Genomic DNA, 23703 nt, shown 5'->3' on the forward strand with positions numbered 1-23703 from the left:
ATGACTTGTATATAAAAACATGTAATTCCTATTTATCATAGATGTTATGAGCCAGTGTTTTGGTGGTGACTCCTTGTAGGAAAAACATTTAGTTTTAAAATAAAACTTTAGAAATTTTTTTCTACTCTACCTGCTTCAGAGCAGTTAAATGTATTTTTGTTCTTTTTAACTTTCTGCCAGAAGTTTCAGAGTGATCATCAAGCTCTTGCTGACTTGTGCTGAGGTAGTGCAATCCATAAGCCTAACTGTGAAGCTAACGGTTTCCCACAACTGTTTTCTTCCTTGCTTCAGTGCAAATGCTTCACTAATTTTCTGTACCAATAGATCACCTAATGCTCCCCAACTTCAATGCAGACGTCTTGAGTTCTGTTGATTTCCAGGTTTGACTATTGATGATGTTCAGGCTCTTACATGTTAGGGAGCTGTGAGGGATACAGCAAAGAGGTGGAGGTGAATGAATCAGAATTGGCAGCCGTGGAAGATACCTATAGCTATTTTGTATTGAGTGAAACACGTTAGTGGTTTATTAACCTCTGCTTAATTCTTTTACAGTTTATAAAATTCTTCCGTGCACTGCACCCTCTCAGGGAGTGTACGCGGTGGGGAAACTTGAAATCATGCCCATGTGCATGGGTGATAGACTCTGAAGGGCAGCGAGGGGATAGTAAAGTTCATGCACCACTACTGACTTCAAAATCTGGGTTCATGGATTTTTAACCTGAGACCCTTGGCTTAGGATGAAAATGTTTAAGAAACAATTTGTAGGAGTGAATCTTGGGGAGAGGGATCTGGGGGGAAGGAGGAAGGGGAACCGCAGTTGGGATATATTGTATGAGAAGAAAAGAAATGATTAATAAAGAGTTAATATAAAAACACAGAAGTCAGCTTATTTTTTAAGAGAACTTTCATAATGTAAATTAATTATCTTTTTAGGTCCATATTGTAGTGACCTCAAAAAGTGTTAAGATCTATGTTGACTGCTATGAAATTATAGAAAAAGACATCAAGGAACCTGGAAATATCACAACTGATGGCTACGAAATTCTTGGAAAGCTTCTTAAAGGAGAGAGGAAATCAGCAACAGTAAGTAATGCATTATGATGTTTCTGATGATTAGTGCCTTATGGCAATATCGACATGGTGCTTCCTAAATCTCTCAGTCAATTTATTTGCTTTTTTTTTTTTTTGTCAGTGTGTTTTAAACTGAAACATTTGTTAGTCACTTTAAGATGTGGGAAAATTTGCTATGGAGGAAACATGATAATAGACTTTTTTTTTTTTTTTTTTGACTATTGCAGTCAAAATAAGATACCCAGGAAACAAGAAACACTATGTGATCTTTTAAAACAAAGTCATACTGGAAAGAAACAAGGCAAATAACTGCTTACATACCCGGCAAGGTCACGATAGTTCTGTTTTTCCAAAGTAATTGTTAGTCTGAATTTGTGCCACTGGGACATGAAGCCTCTGTGGACCTTAGCTGTGCCTGTCACTCACAGATCGTTCTGTCTTCGGATCGTGGTGCGCGTTAGTGAAGCCAACTGACATCCTCTATCAGGTTTCATTGCCTTGGGCTTAAGGGAAGCACATGGCCCTCTATTCATGATATGATGCAGAAGCGGAGACTAAGTCTAAGGCTTTCACTAGCCCAGGCTCCTTAGACATCTTAAATGTCAGCCAATAAACATTGTCCTAGAAGCTAACAGTTTTGGCTTCTTATTATTTTTGAATTTCATTATTTTATTTTTCTTTGATAGATAGGATGTTCCTTTAGATTTAAAAGGGAATATACTTTTTTCTTTTTGCTTTATAATATGGGGACAATTAGTTCAAGTTTAATAGAATTTTGATTGACCCAAACTTTTGTTCAATATTGGCTTTGATATTTAAATAAAACAATAATCAAATGTTGTATGACTGTACTTTGGAACTAGTCATTGGTGTCCAGTGGGTTCATCAGCGATTACATAACTGAAGAAGATGTCTTCCTTTCCCCCAGAACTTATCAGTAACTAACAGTTCAACAGGGAGAGGTAGGGCCTCACGAACCTCTTGCTGATCCCTGATTGACAGTTGGCAGGCCCAGTCTTATGCGGGCCAATTGCAAGCTTCCGTAGCTACAGCGAAATGACCGCATCACCTGTGTTATACCCAGGAAACAACATTTCATAGCTCTTCTCCCTGTCTTCCAGATCTTACGTTCTTTCCAACCCTGTCCTTTGCAATTTTTCCTGGGCCATAGAAGTGTGTCATAGAGGGTGTGGCATAAATGTCCTGCTCAGGACCAAGCACTCACCATCATGTCTTCTCAACACCTTCGGCCGCCGTGTATCTCTGCATTCACTGCCAAGAGAAACTTCTCCAATTAAGGCTGGGAATGTATTTGTCTATAAATATTTAGACAGCAGATTAGTCCCATGATAATTCAAGAAGTGTATTAAGTTTACTGCCAGGGCCTGAGACGTCCTTAGTCATGGGTTTCTGACGAGGTTTACAGTTTGGATTCCCTCTGGTGGAGCAGACACCAGATCCTCTCAGAGAGCAGTTGGTTACTTGCTTGGTATTGTAGTGTGTAGAGTTGTGAGTAGGGTGAGGTGTCAATGTCTTTTTCCCCCCAACAGCCTCTGTGGTACCTTCTGGCTGCAGGAGGAAATCATCAAAGAATGGATGGGTTCCCCCCCCCCCCCAACAGTTCTACTTTAATTCTAAAAAGACAGAAGCCATATGCTTCACTGAAATTGTTCAGTTGAGAGCCTTAAAAATTATTAGTCTAGACCTCCCCCATCAATGGACTTGGGGAGGGACATGAGTGGAGAAGGGGAAGGGAGGGTGGGATTGGGAGGGGAGGAGGGAGGGAGCTAGAGGGGGATACAAAGTGAATAAACTGTAATTAATAAAAATAAAAAATAATTATTAGTCTAGGCTGGGTGTGGTGGCACATGCTTTTCATCCAAGTACTCAGGAGGCAGCAGGAGGATCTCTGAGTTCAAGGCCAGCATGGTCTATAAAGTGAGTTCCAAGACAGCCAAGGCTATATATGGAGAAACTTTGTCTCAACAAACAAACAAACAAACAAACAAACAAACAAATACCACAAAACAGCCACAATAATTTAGTGTATTCCTACATAATAACTTCTAAAGCACAGATCATCAACTGTAGAATAAGATGACAGTTTCTTTAATATTACTGTTCTACAAAGACATACCTTTAAAGATTGATTTAAATGTGTGCAGTATTCAAATTAATTTAAATACAGAAACTAATATTTTTAAATATCTCATTCAAACATTTCTTTTCAGCTAGTGAATCAGGAATAGGATCTGGTCAGACGCAGTTCCCACTACTGTCTCTTTTAGGCATACTTTTTTAATGTTTTTCCTCACACAAGCATTACAACCCTCTCAAGAGTGCAAGCTCTTGGGAGAATCTGCCTGGAGTTGGCAAGATTAAAATGTTTAAACCTAAACCGTCTTCCTGCATGCTTAGCTGATGTTGCTGTTTGGTTGTTCGCAGTTCCAAATCCAGAGCTTTGACATTGTCTGCAGCCCCGTGTGGACCAGTAGAGACAGATGCTGTGATATTCCCTCTAGGGTGAGTAAACCCTGTCTTGGCTTTGAGTTCCTAAGAGGGAGCCTTTCTGATGCAAATGGTCTGGGAGAGGAAATAGCACTCAACAGCTACAGCTCTAGATTGGAACCCAGGGATATGCATGTGTGTGCACTCATGCCAGGACTCATGGGACCCTTTGCTGGAAGGATAGGAATGCACAAGACCATATCTGGAAATTGTCTCAACAGCAGCCAGGAAAGTCATGCTGAGTCAACATGTTTGATAAAATGGCTTACTGTGGACCTCCTACTGCTTAACAGCCTTTTACTAAATAAGCTATCACTTTTCTGGATAATTAAGAATCTTTTGATAGAAGGAATACATACATGCATATATCCATACATACGTACCTACATAAATACATGTGTGTGTGTGGTATATAGGCATATAGGTAACAGTTTTAAAGTTCAGTGTTGGTGATACGAAGCTTTTGGCAAGCGCAGCTTCATGCATCTGCCAGATAAGTGTATACTATTAAATAGTTAGTGAACAATTATTATAAACAATCAATTCTTCAGTATGATAGCGTTGTAGTAAAAAGCGAGTACCTGTGAAAGGCAGTGAGGGAAATGAGCGAATAGATGCACTGGATCTCCCTGAGTCTGGGCTTTTCATTTGAGGATTTAACCAAAGATAGACTGGACATAGTAACAAAGACTGAATCTATTGAACTTATAAGCATAATTCTTGCTCTAATGTTTTCCTGACTGGGATATTTGTCAGCCTCACACAGACACTTTATTGTCATTATTTCCTAATAGCATAATGGAACAGCTATTCATAGCACTATATTGTACTGAATAACCTAGACGTGATCTCAAGCATGCAGGAGAATGTACTTAGGCTACATGCAAAAACTGCAGCATTTTATATAAGGGACTGTAGTATCCTTAGGTGCTGGTGTTTTCAGGAGGTCCTGGAACTTCACCTCTCAGATACCTAAGGATGATCTATCTGGGTTATGAGCAGGGCCCTCAGATGAAAACCACATCAAGGCAAAGGGATGGGGAGTGATGGCAGGTGCCATCAGCTTTCAGTGTTAGGAGAGTTAAGCAGAGGTCCCAGGGAAGTGAAGGAACAAACCATGTGGACGACAGATGCAGACACTCCACCTCTAAGCCCATAGTGCTCCAGTCGTCTGAGAAATGTGACCTGGGATTGGTGGTGCGGGGGCATAGGACAGTGAAGTAGGGACGTGGTACAAAATGGGACACACACACTGGCTTACAGAACAGAGAGAGGCTTGAAGACCCCGGAAAGGGCTTTGCATTTTTTTTTCCTGAATAAAACAGAAGTTGACTTTTAAGATAGATAGCATTTCTATAATGGGGAATAAAGAAAACTGGGTTAAATAACCAGTGGCCCTGCTAACCTTATTAACACTACTTGGTTATCTGTGATTTGCTCAAGTAAAGTACAAAGGGGCTGAGAAAGTTCTAATGTTAGATCATCTATAAGAGATGGTGAGCTAGCAGCGATTGCTTTCAGTTTGCTTTCAGATTGCTTTTTCAGTTGGGAAAAAGATTCTCATAAATGTAAATAGGGCCACTGGATGGTGTGTCAACCTCCACTTCTCACTAAGTTTATATACAAACGATCTTTTCAAACTTCAGAGAGACGAAGCAAAATGCCCTGCTCTTCCGAATGCTTGCACGTGTACACAGGACAGCGTTGGACCTCCAGGCCCCCCAGGCCCCGCAGTAAGGAAACAGAGATTGTTACCTATCATTGTTGAAAGTTTTCTTTGGAGCGGCTCTTTGGAGTGGTCACCTGTTTGTCAGTACGGAGGCCCTAAGATCTTTTTTATCCATTTGTGTTTTCGATGATAAGAGTATGCTATAATATCCCCAGCCATCTTTCTAACAGACTTTGAGATACGAAATGAAGAAAATCAAGAGGCAAATTGGGGAGCTGGCAAGATGAGTCAGTGGGTAAAGGTGCTCACGGCCAAACCTAAGGACCTGTGTGTTATCCCTGGGCCCACAGAATTGAACAAAAGAATCAACTTGTGCAAGTTGTCCTCTCATTTCCACACATGTGCCTTGCTTGGCACACATGTTCCTCAACCCCCATGCACAAACAAATAAACTAATAAATGTAATAAGCATTCTTTTTTAAAAAGAGGAAGAGGATTTGACTTGAGTGCTTGGACCTTTTCTCTGGCTACTCAGACAATGACGTTGGCACTCTTCAAGTCTGGGTTTCCATGTGTAAATACAAGAGCTTGGAAATGTCTTCTATCTCCTGAAAAAAATTTTTTTTTGTATGAATGGAATAGAGCCATGGTTTGGGGAGCTGGCCAAGAACAACTTGCTTAGAACCTAAAACATATCTACTTGACCTATCAGACACACCATGAACATAACACATACAGATGACATTCAAATATATGGTCACAGTATGAGCACTTGGAGAAAGTACTGGAACTTGGAATAAATTGAGTGATGATACTATGGCCTGGCACTCTGCAAGATGGGGATGGGAGACTAAGAAAACACAAAGGGAAACACTGAAAATGGCAGCTATGAAAGAGCACACTGATCAATCAGTGTGTAATGCCTCGATTTTGGGTTGATTTCTAATACTTGACTTGAGCTCCATTGGGGAGCGGAAGTGATTGCTCTAACCTCCGGTATTTTAAGAAAATAGGTTATTGATATAGGAGTAACACAAAGATAGTGAGAACATCAGTCTTTGTGATTCTTGGGACTTGGGTTATAGCAAATGATTTGATGTTAGGTTTATTATAAGGCAACTTTTTATGTACAGATTCAAAATGTCCCTGGAATTAGTATCATAAATCTGAGAGGCACCTGGCATATGTCTTGGACAGATACTTCTCAGATTTTTTCTCTGGTTTTGAGGTACTGTTATTTGTTGTCCCTATCATATTTACTTTGACTTTATTTGTTGGTCCTTGAATTCTTGTTTTGTAAGTGTATGCTCCGAGGTCTTGAGAGATTTGGATACTTTCCTTGAAGAATATAATTCTTTTGGTTGTTTTCCTTAGAGAATGTAATTCATATAATTCTCAAATAATTCTTTTAATTCAAGTGCTGTGACTAACACCAGGAAACATAGTTTGTGAAGTTTTGACATTCTATTGTCCTGTATGTGTGTGTGTGTGATACACATTTATTTCTTAGCCATGCTGGGGCTCAAATCATGGCTTTGCACATGCTAGGGTAGTGTCTGGCCACAGAGTTCCAGCCCAGCTTTGATGTGGCAATTTTTCTTTAATATTTTGCAAATAACAGTGTTAAGTATTGACCATTAGGGAATGCATTCCTTCTCAAATAACTATTTTTTATATAATAACTTCTGTTTTCCTTATTCTCACACCAAAATGTGTTTCTTTTCTGTGTTTTAGGGAGGACCTGGTGCAAAGGGCCCCAGAGGTGAAAGAGGCATCAATGGGGCAGTCGTAAGTACATTTAATACTCTAAGTATTCATTACTATGTTGAAGTCTAGTTGTTTAAATTTCCTTGCAGGTGGTATTTGACATTGGGCAAGTTACTTTTGGTTTAGTGTACATCAATTTACATCACTGTTCTTGGTTTCACATGTAATGAACAAGTCTTGCAGATTAAATATCATGAAACTTGAACTTTGAGCTCATGGAAATCTATGAATACAGATATAGCACATATTATACGATGTTTTTTTTTTTTACTTTAAAAAGTCTACTTTTAGTAAGACTATTATTGAAATGTAAGTTTTCTTGTGAATTTATTGCATATTCCACTTTTTAAACATGTAATAAAGGGAACCAAAAATGGCATCAATACAGTTTTATACAAGTAGATACTTTAACATTTTTGCAAAGACTAAGGAATGATGCCTTTATGCTCTGAAGAGAAGCCTCTGAATGTTCTCACTGGAAGGTATTACATCATGTTCTTCTTCTTTCTCTTTTCCTCATATATTTTAGGGTCCTCCAGGTCCTCGTGGAGACACAGGCCCTCCAGGTCCCCAGGGTCCTCCAGGACCCCAGGGACCCAATGGACTCTCCATTCCAGGGGAACAGGTAAGCATAAAGGCTTTCTATAGTAAATGAAAACGTTGGCTTTGCAACATTCTTTTTTTTTAACCTTGTTTTGTTGTGTCTCCCTTCAGCTGTTTTTGGTACCAGGGTTTGAACCTAGAGCCTCATAAATGCTATGCAAGATCCTAAAATTTATGTGCCATCCCCATCCCTTTATAAGCTTCCTATTTGGAGACAGGGTTTTGAGCTCACTCTGTGGTGAGTGTAGGACTTGAACTTCTGATTCTTCTGCCTCAGTCTCCCTAGTCGCTGGGGTGAGAGCCCTGAGCGACCAGGACTGGTTTATCTGCAATATTTTTTTATGTTGTTCTAAATTCAAATGTTTTCCAGGAAAATGCAAGGCTAGCCACTCAGATGATGTCATCTGATGAATATTATTTTAGATATGTAAATGGGAGATGCAATAAGTAACTATGGAAAATTGTCCCTCTTATTTGATCTCTCAAAACTTTCTAAAAGCAATGCATATATCACTTTTGTTAAACTATATTCTTTCAAAGTAAATACATTATCCCATAATTATATATCAGTATTATAACATTAAGTAGAAACTAAGCATGGCATTTATTGGTTAGAAAGTGTTAATTAAAAAAATGGGTTTATCTCCTTTTAAAACAGAGTTATGTGCATGTCTCTGAATTTCTACTTACAAAGTAATACAATGCACAAGTGACTCCTTTATTCCTGACAAATTTAATCTCCATAATAGCTGAGAACCGTCTTCTCACTTTCCACTCTAGGGTCGCCAGGGAATGAAAGGTGATGCAGGAGAGCCAGGGCTTCCGGGCCGGACAGTGAGTTCTTAAAATTACCCCTCCTTTTTCTTTCTTTCTTATTCTTTTTCCTCTTCCTTTCCTTCATTTCTTCCTTTTCTTTCTTTCTTTCTTTCTTTTTTTTCCTCTTACTTGTAATGCTCTGTTGAAAAGGTTGTCTTTTGAGTGTTGCAATTTTGTTTGAGACGGGTGGAGTTTGCTGGGTGGGAAGGAGCTGGGAGAATCTGGAGAAAGGGAAAAGCCTGAACAGAATATATTATATGAAAAAAAAAAAGATATAAAAAAAGCCAACCAAGCTTGAGTAGGGAAGGGCCAGCCTGTGCGTGTGCCTCACTGGAATCGCATTTCATACTCTGCTCTCACTCTTCATGCTGTTTAACTCTGATATTCCCTTGCTGACTAATGTCTACATGCCCTGCACTGTGTTTGGCCATAGTCTTCTGTTTCTTTTCAGAGCTGTCAAACTTTTTTTTATTTTTTTTATTTTTGAAGACTACTAAGAATCTTTTTTTTTTTTTTTAAACACAAACAGTACATTAGTGTACACTTATTGTTTACTCCATTTTGTGTAGGGAACCCCAGGATTACCTGGCCCACCAGGACCAGTGGGACCACCAGGAGACAGAGTAAGTTTTGGGCCTTTAATATGTATCAATTACAAAATCCCCACAATCCTGTATGCATAGTTGGAGATGTAGAACTCACATATATTTTGGAGAGCTTCAAAGCTATTATCAGTGGACCAACCAACATCAGATCCAACTTGAGTTCCCTTAAAGAAACTGATAGCACTTTGGGAGGAAGTAATTGAAATTTTAATTTTCAGAAATTTAAAGTTGTTATTTAAAAAAAAGCCCAGTAAATAGCTTTTTAACTGATCAGAAAGCCATTCAAGAGACTCAGGAAATTGTTTTAGATCCTGAACTTGAAATCGTTACATAACTTGGAGGGTAGCCTTAACTCTCACAGCATTTTCTTTTCAAGTCCTGATGAACTCCCTACACGTTTAGATGGCAAGTGCCACTTCTGAGGTTGCTGCTGGTGTAAAGAGCTGGTACTTGGTCGAGACATTCTCTGCTTGTGGCAGTATCCAAGTTTGCCCTTGACTGCCATCAGTAAACATGATTTGTTAACCTTAATATCCACAAGTCATTTCCGGCAAGGAGCTGTCACTCTGCGGAGCAGCAGTTCACCAAGATGACTCAGACTACTGGGCGATGTGCTCCCAAGCGTTATCCCCACGCTTCCTCTGACATTTGGGAGAAACAGACAAGTCACAGAGCAAGCCATAGACTCTGATAACAGGTTTGGAGACCCGGACTGGCGTATTTGTACCTCAGCAACTTTTTAAAGTGGCAGTTGGGGCAGACGGTTCAGGTTCCCGTTTTACCGTTGTTCCAATTTCTTCATTATAAGAAGAATGGAGGTGAAAAGAAAAGGTAACATCTCAGCCTTTTCCATCAAAACCAAACCAAACCAAACCAAACCAAACCAAACCAAACCAAACCAAACCAAACCAAACCAAACCAAAGCAACCTTAATGTGGTGCTGAGAAAGTGGCAGTGGGCTGGATTGCTGCCGAGAGCTGGCTGCACACATGGTCACAACCCATCTCCGTGTGTGCTTCAGGGGGAGGTGCGGTGGTCCCCGAGACTCACCCCTCGCCACAGGCGCTCAGGACGCCGCTGCACCTGGGAGGGTGAGGCATTGGGACGACTGTGCTTTTCTTCTCTGAAACCCTAACCCGTGCCCAGCATTCCTGTGAGGCCACTCTGGTCTCCTGGGGTGAAGATGAGGAAAAAAATTATGAACTCATTCCCTTGCTTCTTCCACAGCCGTACTCACCTGCCTATTGCTTAGTAAACTGCCTCTGAGGCTAAAAAAAAAAAAGGTGTACAGAAGGGGAAGGACATGAACAATTTCATAGGGCGAGTATAATATCTTGCCCTCTCCCACAAATAAGAAAGTAACAGGTACTCAGAGATGGAAATTGAAGGAAAGCGAGGCCAAGGACCATGGAGATACAGGGTTCTGCCAGTGGGGTTGATTTCTAAATGAGGAACAACAGAAAAATCCCATGTACATGTATCTAATATATATATTTATGTAAAATGATCACTAGTCCCTTTCAACATTGTTACACAGGTGGACACAGTGATAACGCTTGCAGGCTTGCAGTGTGAGGGTCTGCAGGTGGCTTCAGATAACCCTTTTAAAGATGCCAGATTAAATATCCCTTTTTGCAATTTAGACATGTTCCTCAAAGAGATAGTTGCCCAGGAAGTCCAAATCATGACTATAGATTATTAAAACAAAATACGATACTCCCTAAAAGATGGAAAGAGTGTACTAGGTAGCAGATCTCTGCGTATGTTTAGATGGAAGAAATTCCATTCTGACCATCTCAGCAAAGCTACTGGAACATTTTTGTGTCTTAAGTGGCTCTCAGAAGTAATGTTGATTTTGTATCAGATGGACTCCGAGTCTGGTTTTTATTAAGCAGGCCTAGCTCCTTCAGCGTGCAGACTGGAAGTTTATCCCTTCAGCTTTCTGAAAAGATTTCTTTATTGGGATATGGAGTATTTCTAAAACTCCCTTAAATAAAACCTTTACAGTTTCTGCTTTTGTGAAGTCAGTGGACTGAGAAATATGAAGACTGAATAATCATGGACAAAAACAATAAGTTTTTCATGAATGACTTATTATTATTTTTTTAAAACCAGGCTGGCCCAGAACTCACAGCAATCCTCCTGTCTCAGCCTCCCAAATGCTAGAATTACAGACGTGGGTTGACCGTGCCTGGTACTGATCATTCTTATTCTCTGTAGAAATTGGGACAAGAATCATTTCTGACAGAGGAATGCAGCAACCATAAACAGCAAACTGACTCAGAAGTCCTCGGCTGGGTTTCAGAGATCTGTTGTTGGGAATGAAAGCTAACTAGGTAGCGGGTGACTCACGCCAGGCAGAGGTCACTTGGCACCGTTCACAGAGAAAGAGCACAGCAGTGCGGACACAGGGGCCAGAGGGCAGCTCTGCAGGGAGGTGCACCCTGCCTTTCCCTTGCTGCTCACACAGACACAGCTCGGCCCTGCTGATGAAGGGAGAAAGCTTAATGCTGGCTGTGAGAATGGAGAGCTTCCTTTTCTCTTTGGGTGGGCAGCAGCTGATACAGATTTGCCCTTTTTGGAGGGCAACTGCTTAGCAGACAGGGCCAATCTCCCTTCCCCCTTCTTTGCACTTTTGAAGAAGTAAAAACCAGCATCCACCTTCTTTGAAAAAGATTAGCTTCACATTTAAAATGGTTTTACTTGTAACAAATGAATGAGCACAGGAACCGGTTACTCAGTAAAAGTATAATGTGAATTGAAATGAGTTTTTTTTTTTTTCCCTCATGCAGTCTTCACAGTGAAAGCTTACCTACCAAACACCAAATTGTACTCAGTATTTCTTGTCATCCTTTCACCCTTAGTGATCTATTTAGCCTCATTTCATTTTCCTCCTAACATGTTATTTCATTTTCACACTATAGGGTTTCACTGGGAAAGATGGCGCAATGGGACCAAGAGGCCCTCCTGGGCCGCCGGTAAGGGCCGAGCGGGTTATATTGCCTCTATTGTGGTCTCCTGCCTTCTTCTCCTTTCTTTCCACTTTGCTAGAAAAGATGACCTGATTTGAGTTTCCGTCCCTTTGTGCTGTGGGGTATATTGTTGCAGAAACTGCTTGTTTCTGTTTCATAAATCAGAAGGTGCTAGAAAAAACAGATATGTCAAAATACAGACGTTTCATCAAGTTATGTTCGAGATAAAATCTCAGCTCGACTTGGCCGCTATCTGGTTAGTCTCTTGATTTTCTTCCTTAGTGGGTGCTTAGGTTCAGAGGCTCAGTAGTTACCTCCTGAACCTGAGGTCTACAGCTTAAACAAAGGGCTCTCTTAGGCTTTGTGGAGAAGAAACAGGATAGAGATTCTGAAACTTGTTAGAGTAGAACCGCCCATAGGCTATATCAAAATGAGATGGAAATAATGGCTGTGCCCCCTGGATGGCCCAGTTCAAACATTCCAGGGCATAGGCTTAAATGGTCGTATTATTTATATATAATACATATGTTTTTAGGTAAGGAAGGTTTAAGTAAATACTAAATCTAAGCATGTACTACAGAGCTCAAATTTTGCATAAGTTTATAGTGAAATATTTTGTAAAATCTTATGATTCCATTCAATGGAAATGGTAGGCTGTAGAGCATGATGTATTGGATACTATATTATAAATAGCCCAGTAGATATATGGTGGAAATGCCTGAAAGTTGACTTAAAAGCAACAAGGAGAAATTCTTGTGGTTTTGGTGGGATGAAGAGTGCTGATAGGATAGAGAGACGTGGAGCCTGGGGGAATGTCCCAGAGGAAGAACTGATTTCTAGACTCCTCTACAGATGCCAGAAGTGTGGCCAAAGCAGGATAAGCCCAGCCACCTTCTTAATTCCCCTCTAGCCCAACGTTTCCACCCCTGTCTTTTGAAGCTTTCATTTTTATTTTGCTTCAGAAACACACTAAAAGTTTGGGAGAGTCTTTCTGTAAATATGCTTTGTAATAAATTTACTGTCGGATTGTAGCCTACAAATTGCGAAGCTGGTAACACGCGTGCATTTATTTCTCTATTGGTCTCAAGACATATTTCAGACAGAACTTCCAAGATCCTCCCCCCCTCCTCAAGTTACCTTAAAATATGTCTTTCCTCTTCCTTACTGTGTAATGGTATTGTGCTCCTTTTGAAAGTTTTTAAGTCTGGCTGCAGTTTTAATAGTTGCCGCGGCTAGGATTTTTTCCTTGTCATAACATTCCCTTTCTTGGCCTGTGCTTGTAGGGAACCCCAGGATCTCCAGGAGTCACAGGACCAAGTGGGAAACCAGGAAAACCTGGAGACCATGGCAGACCTGTAAGTAGATGGCTTGCGTGCCTACCACCTTCCATTCTCCTGTGGACGTGGATAACGAGAACTCCAAGGCTAGAGCATATGTGGGTTATCTCAGCCATAAATATGTGGGAGCATCTGCTGAAAAGATGATAAACCCCAGGATTTGACTCAGGAATATTTCTGAAGGCCGTTTCCCCCAACCCCCCGGCTGGGTCGCTATAATATCCTGGGATGAAAATTGTGGTCACTGGGTTTCTTTAAAAGGAGGAAGGGATTGCGAGCCAAGACACATTTTTTTCTGCACTGTATAAACACTCAGAGCCTCAGAGCTGGGTCAGCAAAATCATTCCTTTTATTTATAAATGGTATGCTGCTTAAGACATAAAAATACACGATCATGGAGCAGGGCGCCTTCGGCCTCAGTTTATGAATGTTAACCCTTTCATAGCGCTACCCGGCGGCACCACTGCTTTTTTGTTTCATAACTGAGGGTGCTGTAGAGTCAGACCAGTCTTCAAAGTATTTATCTGGGCCTAGAGAGATGGCTTATTGGGTAAAAATGATGGCCATGCAAGCATGAGGTTATAAATTTGAATTCCCAGAACACTTCCAAAAGCTGGACAGGTAGCATGAATTTCTGAAATCCTAGTGGAAGGAAGAGGTGGGAGGAAGAAATGGGAGAATCCCTGAAAGCTCTCAGGCAAGGTATCTGGCATCCACATTGGCAAAACAGCAGAAACCTGGTCTCAAACATTGTGGGAGTTGAGGATGAACACTGAGGCCATCCTCAGAGCTCCACAAGTGTGCAGTGGAGCACGTGAGCATCTGTACATGCAAACGCCCTCACAGCACATGTCCATGTGCACACAGACTTATTTATGAGGCTGAGGCTGCAGCTCAGTGGTGGAGTGCTTGCCTAGCACATGCAAGGCCATGTGTTCAACACTTGGCACAAAAAAAAAAAAAATAAACAAGAAGGCATAGATAAAGGAGAAAGTTGGTTCTTTTTCTTTTTCCAATGTGGTGCTTTCTCAATTTATATCCGATTTAGCTCTCTCTCATTCCTGTGTTGGGTTAGAAATAAGAATTGCAGTAGCATAGCACCTGCTGTGTGCTTTCAAATTAGTACCTGCCAGTTGAATTCGGAGTTTCTAAAAAACCTGCAAGTATTTGAGATGACCACTGGGTTTCACAGGCTTCAGGCTCTGCTTCGAGTTAGCGTGAGGCCTAAGTCCTGCTGCTTCTAATCGCTTTTACTTGAGGCGTGGTTGCCAGTGGCTGGTAGTCAGGAGGCTTCAACAAGATCACGGACAAGATGACAGGGAAGCTATTCCCATGGACTCCTGACAGTATGGTTGTCTGAACAAGACTGCGTAGTGACGACAGCAGGTGACAAGCCGACATGAGCTGGTGTGGTCTCACAAGGTCTCACCCCCACATGAAGAACTCTAGGCAGCCAGTGGCTGCGGGGAGAAGGACCTCAACCCCAAGTGGTCACCCTAAACATATAAACGTATGAGAAACATTAAATGGACTCAGTAGGGTGTGTGTGTGTGTGTGTGTAGCAATAATAATTGAGACGGGATACATGAGAGGAGCTAAAGAGAGAGGTAGAAGTGTGGTTATGGTATAAATACAGTGTTCATGTGTCAGTTTCTCAAAAATTAAACAATCTAGGCCAACAACAAATACAAAAATTAAGTCAGAAACATTTCAAAAGAGCAAGAAATAATAATAATAATAATAGCAAGTTTGCATAATCAATATTAGTATTTTCACAAAAAAATTGTTTTTGTAATGAGGATGCTAAGCACAAGTTTTTCTTAATATGGCTATAATTCAACATACATTTATTTGGACCCCATATCTCAGGACAAAGAAGTGAGATAATCTAATTTTTTTTTAAAATCACATTCTGGCATCTGTATCAAGAACAGGCTATCAAGAGCACAAACAGAAAGTAGAGGAGGCAGTTAAGAGAATAACGGAATATTACACTAAGCCTTGGCTTGGACTCAGCCATTCATGGGGATGGTTCAAGTTGGTTTAGCTGAAATAGTATCCCAACATCAGCTTTGTTAATGACTGGTATGTTCCTTTTGTAATGACAGTTGGCAGTTTGAAAAGATAGGAAGACAGGAAGTTCTTACCCTCCAAGGATCTCTCCTGGACAGGGAGGGCTTCTGACTGAGTATGATGAAGACTGTGGTTGGTTGGATATGAGGTGAATTAAGAAAGAAAAGCACCAGTATTCTTTCCTACCCAATGTACAGACTAATCAGAGAATGAGGGAGCTGACAGAAAGCCCTTTTCACTGGTTCTTATTGGAAAGGAATGGATATCAAGCTTTTTGTGTATCCCATAGTAAGCAGCTAAGGAACCATGGTAATTTAAGGTGTGATAGTTCAGAGGCAGTTTGAGTCCAAGAGAGCATATTTCAGTTGCAAGTCTATGTGGTGGACGATACGTAGCTTTCACTAATTGTCTTTCTAAGGCTCACATCAGAGCAAGGCTTTGGAAGGGCCTATTTGGTGGTGGTGGGGTTAGATTGTTTTTACAGAAGAGAGGAATGTTAGCGGTGTGGTTTTAAGCGTGATGCACCATTTTGCTGGTGAATCAGACAACAGACTCTGCCTTCTGTATCACTGTTGAGGTTTGTGCGTCATTTAAGACTGGTGATTCTCAACCCATGGGTCGCCGCCCCCTTGAGAGTCAAATGATTTTTTCACAGACTTCACCTATCCGATATTTATATTTTGATCTGTAACGTTAGCAAAGTTACAGTTATGAAGGTAACTGTAAAATTGAAAACAACAGAAAAGCAATCTTATGGTTGGGGTCCACCACAATATGAACAACTGTATTAAAGGGTCACAGCATTAGGAAGGTTGGGAGCCACTGTTTTAGATCAAAGCTATCTTCCTGTTTCTAAAATGCTAAATTCCTGTGTTTCAGGGTCAATCTGGGTTAAAAGGAGAAAAAGGCGATAGGGTACGTATTTCTTAGACTTTGACTTAATTTTATTTCAGGTGTTAAACTTTGAAGCCTGAAACTACAGAAGTAACATTTTAATGTGTTTTTTTTTTTTTTTAATTCTATTAACCAGGGAGATGTTGCTTCCCAGAACATGATGCGAGCAGTTGCAAGACAAGTCTGTGAACAGCTGATAAGTGGTAACTTATTGCTCACCATTTGAGCGACTTTTAAAGTTAACTGAGGGGATAATCCAGAAGGAGTCACAGAATTGATCAGAGATGTTTCGGGCTAATACTGTTCCATGCCTGAAGACGGAGCATGGCCAAGCCTTGAACCCAGGGCTTGCCCTCCGAAGTTTCATCAGTGCTTCTCTCACAGCATGGTCCTGAGCAACACATCCCTCAAAATTGCTTCATTTGCTTTGTTAGAAAGGAGAGTTCCTTGACCATGTTCTAAACACAGGAACTATTGTGCTTTGAAATGAGCCCCCCCCCCCTCCCCCAATAGTATATCTTTCAACAGACATTTAACCAAAGTTCTCAGTTGTGGCAAAACCTGGGCGTTATTACATTAGGTACCTAGAAAAAGGACATGCTGTCCTAATTTCAAAGGAGTTTTCTTTCCTTTGAGTGACATTATTTGCCACACTGGATGGCAATGTATGTCAGAGCCACATCACGCTTGGACAGCTCTTATATTCATAATAACGCTTACGGTTTCAGTTCAGCCTTTTGTGCAAATGACCACGGACCAAGAGGTCACTTCGTGTGGCTGATGTGCCTTATTTTTATCGTTTGTTCTGACTGGAACACTCCCTGGAGAGGAAAGGGAAGGGAGCTAGGTTTCCTTCTAACAAGCCCTCTTTCTATTTACAGGCCAGATGAGCAGATTCAATCAGATGCTGAATCAGATTCCAAATGATTACCACTCAAGTCGTAACCAGCCTGGCCCACCAGGGCCCCCGGGGCCCCCTGGCAGTGCTGGAGCCAGAGGAGAACCAGGGCCTGGGGGGCGACCAGGATTCCCCGGCACACCAGGGATGCAGGGACCCCCTGGGGAACGAGGTGGGTCTTTCAGGCTTTCTGCAGACACAAAGGAAGGGCTTGCATGTGAGGGGACTTGGCAGGTCGGAAGCATTTGGAAGGCAGAATTTTGGCAAGCCACTTCAGTGCAATTTGGACAGTCCAGAAGAGCTGTCTGGGAGCTGCTTTTAGGGAACTTGCAGGGCACAGAGCTCTGTATCCCGGCAATAGGAGTGTGAGAAAATGGATGCTGTTTTCGGCAGATCTCAGTAGAGATATTTCTGTCCACTGATTTTTTTTTTTTTCTCTCGTGACTTTGGTGGGAAGTGTTGTCTTGGCATAAGGAATCAGGCACAAGTCTTACTAAGTGCTGTGACTGTGGCAAGAATGGAGCAGCAGCTGAGGGCATCTAAGCAGCCCAATGGCTTTTAGGTCCAAATTCTTTCTGTTCCTTCATTCGGGACCTGGCATTGGTTTTTGGATATTTGTTTGACTTAAATTTCATGGTAGATAAATGAAACTGAAAAGGAAAAATGGGATTTTTTTTCTACTTCCAGATGTTTCAGGCCAGTGGGTGCCTGCTTCAAGAGTTATATAACCCTACTATGTAATGGTGTGGCTGCTGTGCTCACACAGTTCTACCTGAAAGGCCCTCTCTGTTTTTAATTGCTATTTGACAATATATTATAGGCATATTTGTATCCTTCAAATAATTCCCCTCTGACGTTCAGCCAGATTTGTTTCTTGGCCACGAATCTGGAATTACACAAATGTCTAGAAAGAATTTGGCTTAAGGAGTAAACTTCTGGGAAAAATTAGGTTCTGTTTTCACTAAGGAAATGAGTTGCTTGAATTATTATTATTTAAGATGAAAAACTGTGTTTCCAGATAAAAATTTCCCATGCTTTTATTTTACTTTTTTTTTTTTCTTTTCATTGTGTAGGTTTGCCTGGAGAGAAAGGAGAAAGAGGTATTGGGTCTCAAGGACCCCGAGGGCCACCTGGGCCGCCAGGTAGGTTTGTTAAGATGTCAGGCTAGAAAAGCACGTTCAGGGTGAGAAGCAAGTTCATAGTTTCAGCTTTGTACTGGCATGCATCTGTTAGCGAAAAGTTCAGTTTGGGTGTTCTTTGTACTAAAGAGCCTGCCCTACCAGGTGTTTGCCAAACAGCTTTAGGATATGAAAGCGTGAATGCTACAGATGTAAAGAGCGGGTTACTTTCTCTTTGTAGGGGCTCTCTTCGAAATGTTTTGTTTACTTTGTTCCCTTCAAATACTGTTGTACTGTTGTGTTTTTTTTTCCTAATATTTTTCAACGTGGGGTTTTTAGAGTGAGAAAAATTTAAAGGCGACACAAATTTTTATCGTAACATTTCTGTAAATGTTGCAAGGGAACAGTAGCTGCTGTCCAGTTGTTTTATGCATTGTTTTGGCTAGGTTGAAAATGAATTTTCTTTTTTTTATTATTAAAGTTTTAAAAAATCTTTTCTTTCTCCTTTGTTTCTTTGTTTCATTGATTCTTTCCTTCCTTCCTTCCTTCCTTCCTTCCTTCCTTCCTTCCTTCCTTCCTTCCTTCCTTCCTTCCTTCCTTCTTTCTTTCTTTCTTTCTTTCTTTCTTTCTTTCTTTCTTTCTTTCTCTATCATCCATCTTTCCATCTATCCATCCATCTACCCATTCATCTATCCATCTAATCTAACCTATCTATCTGTCTATCTGTCTGTCTGTCTATCTGTGTGTGCATGCGCGTGTACACGTGGTACATGTGTCCATGGTGTACATGTGGAGGTCGGAGAACAACTTGTGGGAACTGGTTCTCTTCTTCCACCACGTGGGTCCTGGGGACTGAACTCTGGTTGTCAAGCTCAGCAGCAAGCACCTTTGCTCACCAAGCCATGGCCCTGCCTGCCCCACATTTTTCTTCTTTTTATGAAGTTTCTGAACCCTTGCCCCGAAGGCCAACTCTGTGGTTAAATCTTCATGCTTATGTTAATTATGTTAAGTGCCACTTTATCCAGAAAGAACGTCACTTGCTTCACATGTACTAGAGACACGGACTAGAAACTCACTCACCCGGCTACAACTATTGCAGTCATGCGTGTCTCTGCGTGTAGTGGGAGCAAACAAGAGAATTCACAGATGATTTTAGGTTGGGTTAATTCTTGCTAAATCATTTTTCCTTCAGTGAAATTGCTACAGTAGTGAGTATTGGTTCATAGTGGGGATTTCTTAAGGAATTATTTTCTTATCATGCACCAGTGAATAGCAGTCTAGTCTCAAGTTAGTGGAGATGTTGGAGTATTGGAGACTACGTCAGGTGTTTTTGACAAGAAGGAAAATGTATTTGTTTTTATGTCACACTAGGTCCACAAGGAGAATCCCGAACGGGTCCACCAGGGTCTACAGGTTCAAGAGGCCCTCCTGGTCCCCCTGGTCGTCCTGGAAACTCAGGTATCCGAGGACCCCCTGGTCCTCCTGGATATTGTGATTCATCCCAGTGTGCCAGCATCCCGTACAATGGACAAGGCTATCCAGGTATGTTGTCGCCATTGTAAGGACCCCAATTTCTCAGAAACATGAAGCCTAGGGATTTAAAGAAGCTAGAGTTAAGGATTTTGTGGAGCTGTCAACTTTTTCAGTTCTGTAGTTTGAGTATGCAACAGTGTCGCTGACTTCTACAGCCCAAACATTTTCTACTACTGGGATTTAAGTAAACATTTTTCCTTCCTTTGTTTCTGGATTCACCAAACCTCTCTACAACTCTCTTGGGAGTTAAATGAATGCTACCAATTCATAAGGTTTTTTTTCTTTTTTCTTACCTGAAGAGATAGAGAGATTAAAAAAAAGGAAAACAGTTGAAGAATGGTGAAAAAAATATATATAAGAATTATTTTTGGAGTCTAATTTACATGTGATAGCAAACAAACAACTGAAAGGACTTACTGTCTCGCACCTGCCATGGAATTGATGCTTATCCAATCTAGAGCTTAATATTTTCATAATGTTGTTAATGAAATTCTAGTGTTGCACAGTTGTAGGCTGCAGAAACACCTTGGGCCTGACTTTGGGGGATGCGAGGTTTGTGGGGCATGTTGGTCTGAACAGAGACGATGCTTACGTTGTGGTCAATGGTGACTTTTTCATTAGTGCACCCTCATGCATCTTGCAAGTTTAAAAATGATACTGCTGTTTGATACGGTATGCTACTAGCAAGTAGTGCATGAGTAGTTGAATATAGAAATATCTATATATCTATATATTTATGTGCATAATTTTATATAATCAAAAGTAATAATGAATCCAAATGCATAGTTCCATGTAACCTATTCGTAAGATGATAATTTAAGTATTTGTAAAGCAAATTTAAATTATTCCTGACTAATGGCATATGTGAACTGAAAATATATGGATATATATATATATATATGTACTTTAACATTTACATAGATGGATATGTATATATATATATTTTGCATAGTAATTCAACTTTTAAAAACTATCATCTTTGACCTGTTTCAGGTTCCGGCTAACAAATTTTCTAAGTCTCCAGTGCTGCTTACAGTTTGAATACATGAAAATCCCGTTTCTGAGATGTTTGCGCACGTGCTTGTTAGAAAATGAGTCTGTATGGAAACCTGCTGCAGATGCGGTTAACGAACTGGGTTCGGCATCAGACAGGAGGGTGGAGACTAACCCGAATGACACAAAAGCAGTGATGTCAGCCCAGTGCTTTTCAGCAGTAACGTAGAGAACCATCTTTTAGAAAAGTTCCAACCCAGCTGTGAAGAGCCTTGGTTGCAAAGGAAGTGCCTAATAAGCTACTAACCAGCAGACACACGCCGTGTTAAGAAAGACAACTAACCTGGTTGAAGAGAAATGTCCTGTGTAAATAATAAACTAACTGTGGCCTGTACGTGATCTGTACGTGATCCCATCTACTAAAATCTCGTAACAACCCAACAACCCGCTTGTGCACCAAAGCCTGTCGGCTGCTTGCTCTCTGCAGTAATAACAGCGAACACGTCTGCTCCCCTCTGGCTTGTTAGCAGTGTGTCTGAGTTCAGGGCATGTGACGTCTCAGTATTCTGTGCGTGTACGCGCATGTGGGTTTTTTTTTTTTTTAACTGCAGTTTTTCAAACCAACGTTTAAAGTCCCCATTCCTTCCTGTGTGGCTGTGGTCACGTGTTCCTCACCCACTGGCTGTAAACCGTCTGTGTGAGAGACACGGCCACAGGAGACACCGTGGACTGGATAAAACCTGGTGTCAGCTTCTTTTGCCCTGAGTTCAGTCTCTAGGCATCAATACTCTTCATGGCCCCACCTCTCTGAGTTGTCTTTTGACCTGATGAGTTGGAAGTCACGAGCAGTCATTTAGGAATTCGCTAAAGCTCCTACCTATGTCCTGTGTTTACAATTATTTGGCCCAGTTTCTGATCCTTCCTAGGCTTTGTGCAATGATTGTATTTATTGCTGAATCTTTGAAGGTGTCTCCCGCCCCCGCCCCACACCCCTGCTTGTCTGATCACCAAATTCTCTCTGCACATGTGCACATGAAAAATACTCGGAACACTGTAACAACAATGCTCCTGTTTACGGGTTGTGAGATTAAGCGCTGTCGCCTTAGGTGATGGCTTAACTTTTGCTGTGTGTGTGTGTGTACCTTCCAAGTCATGCCATAACTGTAATGTTGAATCGGACAGAGCCTTATGTGCCCGAGGGTGGGGCCTACCTGCCTGATCGTGAGCCCTTCATCGTGCCTGTGGAGCCTGAGAGGACAGCAGAATATGAGGATGACTACGGCGCCGACGAGGCTGAACAGGAGCACCCTGACCACAGGCGCTGGCGGCGAGCCCTGCGCCCAGGCCCTGGGCAGTGAACCTGAGCCCCCACGTTCACTGAGGTGGGAGGTGTTGGGCTTCTCTTTGACAGGTCAGACAGAGCAGCAGTATACATCATTTCTGTGACATTTTCTCCACGTTGCTTCATCCACGAGTGCTCCTCTCTGACTGTAGAGAACCTCGTTTCTGCAGGCAGCCTAGCTCGCAACAGTCTTGTAGACAGACATCTTTGCCTTTGCAGTTCCAATGCTCATAGCACAAGCCATTCACAGAAGCTGCACGGAGACAACGCGCCCAGGATGGGCCGAGGCAGCCAAACTTTTAGGTTAAGCAGCAAGCCCTGGAAACCAGAGCAGCTGTGTATTCGGATAGGGCCTTTATCATTCGTAGTACTAATCTGCAATTCAATCACATCTCATTTCCAGTCATTCCTGTCCTAAAATCGAAAAGGAGGGAACACCAGCTCATTACAGCGTTTTACATTTCTTTCCTTCCTCCTGTCACGCATTGGGGCACAGAATGCGCTTAGTCTTTTAACAACCACAGACCTTAAGCCACATAGCCGAAGTTATTGTATCAACTGGATACTGTTCCATATCGCTTTAGCGTCCTTGTTTTGACACACTAACATTTATGCCAAATTGCAGATTATTCTGCAGAAATGGAATTGCATGTTTGTGTTGTATATTTAGAATGAACTTTTTGCAGAACATGTTTCTTAGTTATCAAAGCAGTTGGAAATGTTTGCAAGACTATGAACATAGAATTGCTGCTTTTATATTTTAACTGCAGATTGTGAATTTCACTGCCTTATATTATTTATTTCTCAAAAAAAAGAGGCATTTTTCAATAAAACTACTGAAAATTTGACACAGTTGTGGTCTTTTTCTTTGGGTCCTTTTGGTCTTAAGTGGTTGTTACAACAAACAAATTCACATCCTTGGATACGATTACAAATAATTGCTAATATTGTTAAATTATGCTAAATAACTTTAACTTTTTAATGCTACGGTGAAGTCATTGAATACAGGGGTGAGAGCCCTAAAAAAACCCAGCAGATTCCCAAGGTTTTATTAGGAATGTAGAGGATGTGTGGGCTGGTGGAAAAATAATGAGGTATCCTAGGAGACCCCAAACAACCAAATAATCTACAGCCCACACGATTTTGTATGCATTTAATTACTTTTCTATACTTTGCCCAATAGCAAATTTAATTGCAAAGAGGAAAATTCCTTAATGGAAAAATGTAATTTAGGCAAACCCTTCTTTTCCACTTAAAATTGCAATAAAAGCATCCTAAATATCAAAGAAAATGATGTAAATGTCTGTTTGAAAAAAAGCCAACATCAGTTGACGAGTAAGGGGTAGCGGAACAAAGTTTTTCATGGGGCAAACATGGATTAAATCCTCTTTGGAGTTTGAGGCTGAAAAGCATAGATAATACATTAATGGATATCAGTTAAGAGGTTTTTGAGTAGCTTGCTAACTGGTAGCATTTGTCTCTCACTCTTGACTCTTCTCTAACA

At 41.2% G+C, this 23703-nt stretch overlaps 1 protein-coding gene across 1 annotated transcript in view; it reads left to right on the plus strand.

The window, feature by feature from the left end:
• Positions 1-23047, plus strand: part of Col12a1 (collagen type XII alpha 1 chain) — a 114988-nt gene extending 91941 nt beyond the window's left edge. The window contains exons 52-66 of the mRNA XM_055602521.1: positions 934-1083; positions 3517-3594; positions 5226-5312; positions 6983-7036; positions 7545-7640; positions 8399-8452; positions 9004-9057; positions 11964-12017; positions 13295-13366; positions 16301-16336; positions 16452-16518; positions 17197-17385; positions 18287-18355; positions 19703-19873; positions 22040-23047. Coding sequence (XP_055458496.1) covers positions 934-1083; positions 3517-3594; positions 5226-5312; positions 6983-7036; positions 7545-7640; positions 8399-8452; positions 9004-9057; positions 11964-12017; positions 13295-13366; positions 16301-16336; positions 16452-16518; positions 17197-17385; positions 18287-18355; positions 19703-19873; positions 22040-22215 — 1407 coding nt within the window. The 3' untranslated portion in view covers positions 22216-23047. The remainder of the gene's footprint in view (positions 1-933; positions 1084-3516; positions 3595-5225; positions 5313-6982; positions 7037-7544; positions 7641-8398; positions 8453-9003; positions 9058-11963; positions 12018-13294; positions 13367-16300; positions 16337-16451; positions 16519-17196; positions 17386-18286; positions 18356-19702; positions 19874-22039) is intronic.
• Positions 23048-23703: the final 656 nt, after the last annotated feature.

This window comes from Psammomys obesus, unplaced genomic scaffold (genome assembly GCF_907164565.1).
Source record: "Psammomys obesus unplaced genomic scaffold, mPsaObe1.curated_primary_1811, whole genome shotgun sequence".
Lineage (NCBI taxonomy): Eukaryota > Metazoa > Chordata > Mammalia > Rodentia > Muridae > Psammomys > Psammomys obesus.